At 38.6% G+C, this 12,467-nt stretch overlaps 1 protein-coding gene across 2 annotated transcripts in view; it reads right to left on the reverse strand.

The window, feature by feature from the left end:
* Window positions 1-591: 591 nt before the first annotated feature.
* The window catches only part of Mmrn1 (multimerin 1), a 47,753-nt gene continuing 35,877 nt past the window's right edge, over window positions 592-12,467 (reverse strand). Inside the window, exons 7-8 of one of the 2 annotated variants that reach the window (XM_035448451.1) lie at window positions 1,954-2,103; window positions 592-1,013 (exon numbers count right to left, since the gene is read on the reverse strand). In XM_035448451.1, the coding sequence (XP_035304342.1) occupies window positions 592-1,013; window positions 1,954-2,103 (572 nt within the window). Of the gene's footprint in view, window positions 1,014-1,953; window positions 2,107-12,467 lie in introns of both variants that reach the window. The other variant, XM_035448450.1, reaches the window with a different exon arrangement.

The raw sequence follows: 12,467 nt of genomic DNA on the forward strand, positions 1-12,467 counted from the left end.
TAATACACATTGATATCTGCACAATTAAGTGGAAATGTCCAAATAGGCATTGGTCATTTCTCCATTTTCCAATTTTGAGAAGAGAATATTTAAACATATTTCATATTTCTACTTCACTTTTCTTAGTTTTGAGTACAAATATAAATGTTAGTATATAAAACTGATCAACTTAATATAAAGCAAATGTAAAAGTTGAAAAATGAACTTTTTTGCCTTTGAATTGTTTGAGTTAGTTTTTCTAGGAAATTCTCATCCTAAGGATATATACAGAGAATATAACAAAATTTAAGTTTCCTTGGCAAGTCTGCAGTGACTGACAATAGTGTGTGGCTGACATTTTATTCTACACTGGAGAGAGTCCTTATGAAGGAGCATAGGTAGGCATGCTTATAGTAGCGTACACATTGGGTTTCTGTGCCTTTGCATTTCCATAGGAGAAAGAATCCCTTTCTATAAGGCTATCCAAACCATTTTATGAAATACCCATCTCAACTCTTAAAAGACATTTCTTGTTTAGTGTAGAAATACCACAACAGAGCAGATGTGTATCCAAGGATACATAAAAAGAAGACAGTCACCTCGAAGACAATCTTAGGTTCGGTATAACAAGAAACCACTAAATGTTGTTACAGGTGGGTATTTGATTGGAATTGTTCCTTTTACAAGACGCAGCCACACTTCTTGCCCATAATTTAATTCAAATAAGGCATCCCCAGTCAACACTCTATCACAGGGCATTTCATTGTCAGTATTTTCAGACTCAAATCTAAGTTTGTCTACTCCATCTACCACTAAAAACCCTGAGATATGAGGACTGAATGACTCAATAGTATATTTGAATATGTACACTCCAAGGTATGGGATTCTGAACTTGCCAGTGCTTGGGTTATATGAAGCCCCATAATTGACGCTTAGATCATTGAACAGGATAGGTCCAGGTCTTGTCATTCCATGAGTGTGAGATACGAAAAACGCCACCATTGGAGCATATCTGTAAGATCCTTTGGAAAAATCTGTTCAAGGAAAAACATGGCAGAGTTATTTTTCAGGTTTTTATCTTGATTTTCTTCCTATAGTTCTCATTTTATCTTGGTCACACGGTCTTTAGCAGAAGCACCAAGGTTTCTCTCAAACTGAAAAATGCCCATGTGTCCGGATGCCTGCCTCCACTGTGGGCTAAAGTACGTGGAAACACTCAGTCTCCTGGAGCCTCAGTTTCTTCATTTAGATTGTGACATCCCTCAACTCTCTTGTAGAAATACCTCCAAGGTCACCTACATACTGTTTTACATTCCCAGGAGAAGGATTTAAACGCTATCATTATCCCAAGCCGGAATTCCCCACAGGAATTGAAGCCTCCAGGTGGAGAGACAAGTTTCTGTATAATTTCTAGAAGCTGAGACTGACATGAAACAAAGTCTTTCTCATCAATGAGAAGCGGGCAAAAGCAAGTATTTGTATAATTAATGCCACATACACTTAGGAAATATTAAAATTGGACTAAAATGTACTCTTGAACACAAGAAATAGGTAAAGCCTGATTTGAAATATTGTGGCCACTAAAGATCATGTATTTTAAACGCTGCACGCGTTTCCTTGTATAAAAGTCAGGAGTGCTACATTAAAATTTAGTGTGTGTGTGTGTGTGTGTGTGTGTGTGTGTGTGTGTGTGTGTGTCTAGGTCATGGGGTGGCTTTCAGGAGTTAATTCTTCCCTTTCCCTGTGGGATCTGAACTGCCTGTGGGTGTCAGCTGCCTGCCTGTACTCTGTCTGGTTGAGCAGCCTCGGGGCCAGGAGTGCCGCACTCTCAGAGTAAATGTACAACTAACACCAATCTACAGAAGTGAAGAAAACAGGAAAAGCAGGCCAAGAAGGCACAAATGGTCTTTCACAACTATTTCCTTCATGCGTTTGTGTGTGGCACTGGGAAGCATGAGAAGGTGAGGCCTGTACCTGGTGCTAGGGCATTTTCTCCCGCGATCTTCACAGTGCAGGTGTGACCCGTGAAAGGGTGCCGGCAAGCGCAGATGAAGCCAGCTATCCCACTGATGCACGTGCCGCCATTCTGGCATGGGAAGCTGCTGCAGCTGGAATGTTCCTGTGCTACTGAAAGGGAATCACAGAAAAAAAAACTGTATTTTCATCTCAAACAAGAGCTGTGCAGCAGGATAGTTGAAATGCTGAATTTGAGACAAAGAAAATGTGTCTTTAGACTGAAGCCACTCACCAGTGTGCGCATGGGACTTCAAGCAGATCTCTTATCTCTGGCACTCATCAGGCTGGGGATGGGACTTCATGCAAAACCCTCCTACCTGACATCCTTGTATGTCGTCAGGATAATTTGTGAGCAAGTGCATTTGAGTATATTATACTTTTGGTCAACTTTGGAACAGAACATAACTATCCAAACACAGGACTATGCATATTTGAACTAGAAAACAACAAGGGTAAGGTTTCAAATCACGAGAAAAGAAAGACACCTTTTTTTTATTTTGATGATGTATTATTGTTTAAAACATTTATGTGTTCATATGCATACATGAGTGAATTTATGTGTGCCATATGTGTACAGATTCTTGTTCATGCCAGCAGAGGAATTTGGATTCCCTGGAACTGGAGCTGTACACAGTTTTGAGCTGCCAAGCATAGGTGCTGGGAACAGAACCAGTGTTCCTGGTGGCCTAGTAAATGCTCTTAGCCTCTGAACTATCTTTCCAGCTTTACCTTTTTAACATTAAAAGGGGAAAAAACTTTCATATTTGATCACCTGAAAATAAAATCTTATTTTGAAAGTTAAAGTTTTGATGAGTGACAAATTAAGAGAAAAATCTTAACATACAAATTTAGTGACTTGTATTGTAGTACATGAAAGTATCTGATGGTCACACACAAGAACATTTCCACTTAAAAAATGGAAAATGGCTAATGATATGAGCTGACAATTCATTGACCCAAACCATGATAACTCTCTGTAGGTTTTTAAACATCTTCAACATTGCTGTGGATGGCTTACTACACTGTATATGACTTACTATGACTAAGTAATAATAAATTTAGCCATAATTAAACCAAGTTTATGTCAGGTAGAAACATTTTAAAAAGACAAATATTCTGATACAGGTATCTGATAAAAAGATCAAGTATTGGTTGACAGTTAAATTGCCAGACACTTTGACTGGACAATTTGGCCATACTCACCAGCACTAAGGGACTCATTTACATAGGTCCATACTTTCTGGTCTGTGTCCACAAAGATCACTGCTCAAGTGGCTTTTGTGATACTATTTCAATTTAGTTTAATTTTATCTCAAAAAATTAAAGTGCATTTTAATAGCCAGTGATTCAGCTTGTCAAATAAATCACAGTATATTGCTACAAAGAAAGAAATAAAAGCAACTAAAGAATGTGGTAGAACCTTAACACACTTAGTTTACTGTTCCGGAGGTTACAGTTTATACAGTGCAACAAAATAACTTAATTTTGCTAGAACTTCAATTTACAATAACAGGTCTAAGCGTAATGCAAAATTATGTAAATTTAGAGAAAATGCTGCAAGAATCCCTCTTTACTTGCCACAGTTTCTGTTATGGCACCACCTTGTGGCAGTAATCTAAATTTAAAATTCACTCATTTCAAATTTTATGACTGTTGATCACTTAAATTTTGGAATCTCCCTCCCCTGTCTCCTAAACATATCCCTGCTGTGTCTTCATATATAATGGCTGGACTCCAAATGTGAAGGAAATTACATTTGTGTGAGTCTGGCTTATTTTTCTCACCATGGTGACATCCAGCTCCATTTAGTTTTCTACATGTAACATATTTTAATTTTTTTTTACAATTGAATAAGCCTCCACTGTGTGTGCATAAAACACCTTTCTAGCATGTGTGTGTGTTCAGGTGTGTTACTGAGTGCATGTGTGTATATGTGGAGGTCAGAGGTTGCTGTGGGCTGTCTTCCTTTCATCAATCCCCACTTGATTTTTTTGACATGGCCTTTCATTAAACCTGTATCTCATTGATTTAGATATGTTGGCTGGACAATGAATCCCACAATCTTCCAGCCTCTACTTCCCCAATTTTGGGATTACAAGAACAAACTGATATGCCTGGCTATTTACAAGGATCCTGGGGATTTGAACTCAGGTCCTTGTGCTTGTATGGCAGGCACTTTATTTACTGAGCCACATCCCTGGCAGACAACATACTTTCTTTATCTATTAATCTAGTGATGAGCAGGTAAGCAGATTCTATATATTGGCTTTTGTGAATAGCTAATGATGAGGGATGCCCTTCTGTATGCTATGGATATATGTTTCTATTATTGGTTGATGAATAAAGCTGTTTTGGCTAATGAACAGGCAGGATTTAGCCAAATGGGAAATCCAAACAGGGATAGGGGAAGGTAGTAGGCAGATTCAGGGAGATGTCATGTAGTTGCCAAGGAAGCAAGAGGCCAGGGCATCACCAGTAAGCCAAGACCACATGGCGATACACAGATTAATAGAAATGGGTTAATAATTAAGAGAGAGCTAGCCAATAAGAAACCTGAGCTATTGGCCAAACAGTTTATAATTAATATAAGCCTCTGGTGTTTATTTGGGACTGAATGGCTGCAGGATGGGGCAAGACAGAAACTTCCGTCTGCACAGTTTCTCTTTTACGTTGCATTCTTTGACTCACTTCCTACTTAAGGTATTTCTGGACTTCAAGTTAAGGACACAGTAACTCACATTTTAAGATATAATATCCATGACACCCAGTACTGGACACATTATGCCAATTGAATCTTGGTGGTAGAGACTACAATGGCAATTGCTAGTTTCTCTTTCTGAAGAGATTTCACATGTCTTCCAAATGCAAAATGAGTCACTGGTCTTATATAGCTCTGCACCTGTCTCAAATTTTGTTACAGCAGGTCGTTTGTACTCTGACATTATTGAAGGGCTCTAAAAGTCTACATCAGCTAATTTGAATATGTGTTTATGATTAGTACTGACAGTAATCAAGGACATTATCCTTGACTTGCCATATCTGTCTGTGGAAACCTTGGCTTGTTTTATTTTGTGTGAATGTGTCAGTGATACATCCCAGCTTTGAGAGCATTTTTCACATTTATGTTAATTAGCTAATCAGTGCTGAAACATGTGATGGCACCCTATCAGGTATTTGGCCTCACATACAGGCAAGCATGGCTGATAATAGGATGGCAGTAGGAATTACTTGTAGCTTTCTGCAACTCTACTTAATACATCTCACGACTCACATTGTCCTTTATTTCTATATACTTTTAAAATGGTTAGGTGTTCAATAAACAATTTGTTCTGGAATTAACATAAAAAAGGAACTCTAATAAAAACAATTTCACCACCTTCTGTCCTCCTTGCTCCTACCTTTACTCTCTCAATTATTACCTGATACTGTACATGCTCTCTTATTGAACTTATCACACTTGACCATAACTGCTCATGTGTCTTTACTTTCACACTTTATGACATCAGGGCTCACAGTTTACTCCTTAGACACATCACCATGAATTCACACAGTGTGTGACATATACAAAATGGCAAAGCTTTAAAGGATGAATGAACAAGTTAATGAAAGTTTAAATTGGTGGTTAGTTCTTTATCCAAATTCTGTCTTCACAGTTTCACAAGATCACATAGGGTGCAATGGAGATAAGTACAATTAGCTGAGCAGTTTTCCCAACTCGGTGTTCTACTGTCTTGTGCAAGGAGCATGGTTAATCTTCTAGTGCTAATTTCACTACACAGAGCATGATGAAAATTAATTCTCTGTTGTCTTGGGATAATTCAGGAACCTCTGGGGCTCTGCATATTGAACTCTAATATGCACTCCAGTTGCAGTCTTTTTTTCATCCTGTTGTAACATTTCATAAAGGTCGGTGGTAATTTGAATACAATAGAGATCTCTTTCATTTCAGAGCACCTGGGCTTTATGAATGCTTGCAGTTCATGCCTGTAACTGCCTGCTCCATGTGTGAACTGCCTCAAGATGGGCACGGACTTGAAATTAGACTCCATCCACTTACTCTTTCCCAGCACTCAATCAGAGCTTATTCAATAGGAATTTCATGACTGAACTAGCACACCGTGTCCTTTTGCATTATTCTTACTTATTACATATGCAATAGATTGTGTAATTTATTAAAACATGGTTATACACACATTATTACTATTAGTTTACTTTATGACCTTACTGTTTAATTTTGTTTTAGCATCAGCATCTCACTTGTTCTTCTTTTCATTTATACTAGCAGTTCTCAACCTGTGGGTCATGACCCATTTGGGAGTCCGATGACCCTTTCACAAGGGGTTACATATCAAATATCCTGCATATCAGATATTTACAATTAATAACAGTAGCAAAATTACAGTTCAGAAGTAGCAACAAAAAAATTTTTGGTTGGGGTCACCATAACATGAGGAACTGTACTAAAGGATCACAACATTAGGAAGGTTGAGAACCACTGATTGAAACAATAATATTGCAAAGGGCTACTGACTGTGATCCCTGCTCATGGTGCAATAGAGTTTCAAAAGGATTAGTGGGGGACCTGCCCTGCTGCCTCTGGCCAGTTTCCCAGCACACAGGTGAAAGCAGCCTGCCATTCACTGTGCATTTTTTGTTGCTAGGTGACTGCTCCCACCTTTTTGACTTTTTTATTTTTCATCCTGATTCCAGTGATCGATAAAACCCTTCCACTCTCATACATATGGGGGTATTTCAGTTCCATTCTGCTTCCCCGTTTATTATATAATACTTAAACTTCCATTACTCTAGAAATATTTCACATTCCCTTCCTACGAGTCTGGGAAGTGTCAAGATGCACCTTCATATTTAGTATTTGAATTTACTCAATTACTCATATTGTGCTCACTAACATATAAATGTATTGAAATACTCTTCTGCCTTTACTGCTTTTCCTTTGAAACGTTAATTTTTATAATTATTTTTCTTTCACATCCCATCTGTTGTTCTTGATAATGTTTTCTTGCACCCATTTTTTAACCCTTCAAATGTTGTTTTGAAGAACATTCAGTTCTATTTGCAATCTAGGTTGGCAAGAAAGCTTTTGGGGGGGTAGTAGACCAGTATTTATCCCTGGCACACAAATGGACTTTGGGAGCCCATTCTAAAGGAAGGGATGCTCTCTCAGTCTGGACACATGGGGGAGGGCCTAGGCCCTGTCTGGGATGATATGACAGACTTTGGAGATCCCCCATGGAAGTCCTTACCTTCTCTGGGAAGCAGAGGGGGGATGGGGAGCTTGGGAGGGTTGGTAGAGGTGGGGGAGGAGGGGAGGGAGAGGGAGCTGGGATTGACATGTGAAGCAAGCTTCTTACTAATTTAAAAAAATAATAAAAAATAATCAGAAAAAGACATTACTCCAACCACAAGTTCTAATAAAATATGAATTAAACACTAAAAAAAAAGAAAGAAAAGAAAGCATTTGGGATCATTTATCTGTACTGCAATGCAGGGGTCATTGGCTTATGCATTCATGCCTCACTGTTTTGTGTGGGTGCTGGGGATTCAAACTTAGGTCTTTATGTTTACAGAACAAGTACTTTTACCCACTGAGCCATCTCTGCAGCTTGAGAAGTGTGAATCAATACTTAAAACCATGCAGGGTAGAAAACAATTTTCTTGGTGATGTTGTCTAACGTTAAAAAATGATTTGATCATCAATACACAAAATATAATGCTATTTTACCATGCTTCAGATAAAAAAGTGCAACTAATGATCTACAAGAAAATGTACTTATTGTATTTGGTGTACAGAAGACTTAGTAATCAATTTTCTTTCAAGTCTTGGTGTCAGCAGAAGTGCACTGTTGTGAGAGTTCCTGATTCTTTTGGGGGCAAACATGCAAACCTAGTTGGTGAGTAGACAGATGCAGCCAAATGTTCTCTCTCTGTCTCTGTCTCTGTCTCTGTCTCTGTCTCTCTCTCTCTGTCTCTGTCTGTCTCTCTGTCTCTCTGTCTCTCTGTCTCTGCCCCCCCCCCCACACCATCAGAACAAATGTTGCAAACTTTATTTCAGAACCATTGAACACATGGGATTCTGACTAGTCACAGACATCCTGGTATGAGAGAGTTGTCAAATCTGCCAGCCTTCCTGCTTCATCTGTCATTAGTCTCCACGGGAAGGGAGATGATACAGAAGGTGAGGGACTCTTTTCATTCCCAAGAAGTCATGAACAGAAACTTGTTCATTTAACTCTTGTTAAACTTGCTGTCTTCAACTCTGATGTTTTATCTATAGGAACAGGAGAAGCCATTCCTAGTAGATAGGACTATAATCAGGCCCATAACCAATTCTAACACAAAAATTGTCTTTAAGACTTCCATGCACATAAAAAATTAATTGATAATGAAAAAAGAAGTGGGCTAACTGAAAAATAGAAGGGGATTAGGGAGAGGCGAAATGAGTAAAACACATTATAAATATGTATTAAAAAGTCATGATGGAAGCTGTTAGTCTGTATAAACAATATATATGTGAAGGAAAAGAGAGGGTAAAGACATACCTGAATGAAACTGAGGAGTTGTACCATTTTTAAAAGTTGCTTTGTGCTTAGAATTGGCCTTTGAAATGCAGGGTTGTTCCTATTGAGCAACCCTGTCTGCCAAGGATTGTTCCTGCTGAGCAACCATCTTTTCAGAGGATGGATTTCTATGCTTGTTAAGAAGCACATGTCTCCATGATGGATCCAAGGGGCTTGTCTTGGAAGAAATATTGTGCATATAGTGTGACATCTTCCCGTATTTTATTAAAGAGCACAAAGACATTGGCCCCTTCATGGAGAAAGCACAAAGAAGTGTATTCATGGATTTTCTGAGTGTTCCTGAATTTTTTGCTATACCTGATCCTACTCTTTTTTAAATTATAATACATTTTAGCTGAGGACACACTAATTCTAAGACTGTAGGGATTCCAGGGCATAACCAAATGTGTGTGGTTCTCAGACTTTCTAAAATAAATGAGTACTAAATTCAATCAGCCTTTATAACTGAAGTATCTTACAGTTAGTCATTTTATACAGAGGTCATCTTTGTCAAATATACTTTAAGGTGCACTTAAAAATCTTATTTTAAGTAATACAGAAAATCATGGCAATAGAAAATTCTCTTGAAGGAAGGAAAGAATTCTTCAAAGACTTTGTAGAGGGTTGAGAATGTTGCTCACTGGTAGAACACTTTCTTTTCATAGGTTCTGAGTTCAATCCTCAGCACCACAAGAGAACAAGAAGCATGTGCAGATACTTTTCCATTGCTTATCAATGCACAGGGTTTTGCACAGTTAAGTCATTATGCTTTGTAGTCTATTTTTTCACCGTTATTTCACAAGGTACATTACACACACACACATCAAACACACACACACACACACACACACACACACACACACACACACACCTGTGCATGTACTGAGTTTAAAACAATGACTTCTAAAAGACAGAAACTGATAGAAAAAGAAAACAATGAGATTAAAAATTAAATCCACAATTTCTAGTGGTAAATGTAAGTAGATACAGATCAAATATTGGGTGAAATAATAAAAATTTATCACAGCTAAAAATTGCATCATATAATAATTACTAGATACTGTGCCATAAGTAGATTATTTCATGTTCTTGAAAATAAACTTGTAAGGTGGCCAAGTTATTTTATAGATGATTTAGTTTAAAACATAAATGGCATAAAAAGAAAGATTTGAGGTTTGGTTATAAATTCAATGTCCAGTAGTCATCACAACTGTCTCTATGAAGTCACAAATACTAGAAATGGTTTAGAGTGGTGAAAACAGTTAAGTATTCACTAAGCTTTCTCTTCTAACTTGCTTGTATTCAGAACACTGATGAGTTTTGAAAACTACGTTGGTACAGTGCCAAATATTCTGTACACTGAAGTCTTCCTTTGGAGTACAGGAGTAATTATGGATAAAAGAGGTTTGTTACATGACTACACTGAAACACTGTGGAGTGTTGAACAGGAAGTCTGCCCACTCCACAGTGATATTGAGGATTCTGTTGCCCTTGGGAGGGCAAGCAGCCAATCTCTCTCCAGGGATAAGTCAGGCAATTGCTGTACAAACAAACCTTCAAACATGAAATTAAAATGCATAACTCTTTGATATCTATCTGAGTTTTGTATAAAAACAAATCAAGTGTTTAGCAGCTAAGCCAGAATAGCTTCTCAGCAATGGCCTGGTAGATACCTTATTTAGCATAACTGAATGTGGCGTTTCCCTTTCACTACCATCAGGTAAAGGCAGATTTCATGAATAACTCATGAGACTTTCAGGCCAGGTCATGAGAAAGTCAAACTGAAATCATTAGCAAGATTTCAGTAGCATCAACAGAGGTCTCAGTTATCAGCATTTGAATCCTTGATAAAGGAAACTCCCAGGATTATCAGCTTTGGCCACATGGAACACTCAGCTACAGCCATATTCTAAAGAGCATGGAAAACAGGGAAGAGAGGCAGAAGGGAGAAGGCACAGGAATACATTCTCCCATTTCTGCAGGTGAGAGCTGAGGATGGAGGCTGAGGCGGTAGATTAGGGCACCTGGTAACTGGAGGATACTTTGGTTAATCTCTGACTGTTCCTGGTTCTTCAAAATAAAATGGTAATACCTGTCTTGTATGTATTGTTAAATAAAGCAACATAACTAGTACATCTACAAATCCTGCAGTGAGAGAATGTTAATAAATAATGTATAAAATTTTGTAGTGTTAGTGTCAGGCCTCAAAGTTAGTCATGATTTATGAAAATTAAAACTGATACACAGATTTTCCCCCATCACATTTTTATAAATATTTATAAAATATGAACAATGAATAATATGATAAAGAGGTTCCAAAAACGATGGTGTTATCCTCTGGTTTTAGTTATGTGGAAGAAATGTAGCTCTGTGTTCTACCCTACAATATCAAAAGTCAAACGGCACCCTTGTAGGCTATTAGTTAAAGATGTATTACATTTGTTTATGCTATGGAATATTTGTTTAATGATGCAAAAGTGTGTTGCATTTTTTTAACTCAGAGAAGCTGTATTGCTTTGTCTGCCTAAAATACATGATTGATCTAATAAAGAGCTGAACAGTCAATAGCAAGGCAGGAGAAAGGATAGGCAGGACTGGCATGCAGAGAAAATAAATAGGAGGAGAAGAGGAATAGAAAGAGGAGATCGACAGCACTCGGGAGGCAGAGGCAGGCAGATCTCTGTGAGTTCGAAGCCAGCCTGGTCTCCAGAGCGAGTGCCAGGATAGGCCCCAAAACTACACAGAGAGAAAGAGGAGATCAAGAAAAGGAGGAGAAGAGGATGCCAGGGGCTAGCCACCCAGTCACATAGCCAGACATATAATAAGAAGGAAAGAACAGATTCACAGAAAGAGAGAAAGGTAAAACCATAAAGGCAAAAGGTAGATGGGATAATTTAAGAAAAGTTGTCTAGAAAAACAAGCCATGCTAAGGCTGAGCATTCAAAAGTAAGAATAAATCCTCATGTATGTATTTGGAATCTGGGTGTTGGGCCCCCAACGAGCAACGAGTAAAAAACTAAAACCAAAAATGGCATTGGGCAGGGGTGGTGCATGCCTTTAACCCTAGCACTTGTGATGCAGAGACAGGCAGATCTTTATGAATTCAAGGCCAGCCTAGTCTGCAGAGAGAGTTCCAGGACAGCCAGGGCCACACAGAGAAATCTTGTTTTGAAAAACCATTTTAAAAAGTCAAAGGACATAGCCAAATTGATTACTTCTTGCTCTTTTGGTTAAGATCAAGTGTAAAGGACAGACACAAATTTAGCCAAAGTCCTGGCTATTACATACCACAATTGGCAAAAGGTGTATCAAATGATGTATTTTTACTTTATAATGACTTTATTTATTTATTTTGATGTGTGTTGTGTCTCTGTGTCTTTCTCTGTGTTAAATGTGTGTGTGTGTGTGTGTGTGTGTGTGTGTGTGTGTGTGTGTGTGTGTGTGTATACAGGTGCTTGTGTTTACACTTGTGAGTAACAAAGCTTGTGCCTCTGAATGAGCCAGAGATTGGCATCAGGATAGCTTCATCAATGGCTCGCCATCTTACTCTTTGGGGATTCCAGGTCTCTCCACCGAACCTGCAACTTTTGCTAAAGTGTGTGGTGAGTGAGAGTTCCAGAGACCTGTCTGTGGTCCACTCTGCTGGTGTTACAGATGTTTACAGCCATGCCTGGCTTTTCCCATGGGTTCTGGGGATCTTTACTCAGGGTCACAGGCTTTCATAGCTGGCACCTTACCTTAGGAGCCATCTCTCTAGCCCCTCAGGTGCTTTAGCTAGCACCCCTGGTTTTGTCATCTTATAAAGTCCTTGCTTGTTCAGTTGTCCAAAGAATGCCACCAGTTTATAGCCCACAGCTGGAGGGCCAAGTTGACAGGTGAGCAAATGCACATTTG

The sequence above is a fragment of the Cricetulus griseus genome, chromosome 8, assembly GCF_003668045.3.
Source record: "Cricetulus griseus strain 17A/GY chromosome 8, alternate assembly CriGri-PICRH-1.0, whole genome shotgun sequence".
Taxonomy (NCBI): Eukaryota; Metazoa; Chordata; class Mammalia; order Rodentia; family Cricetidae; genus Cricetulus; species Cricetulus griseus.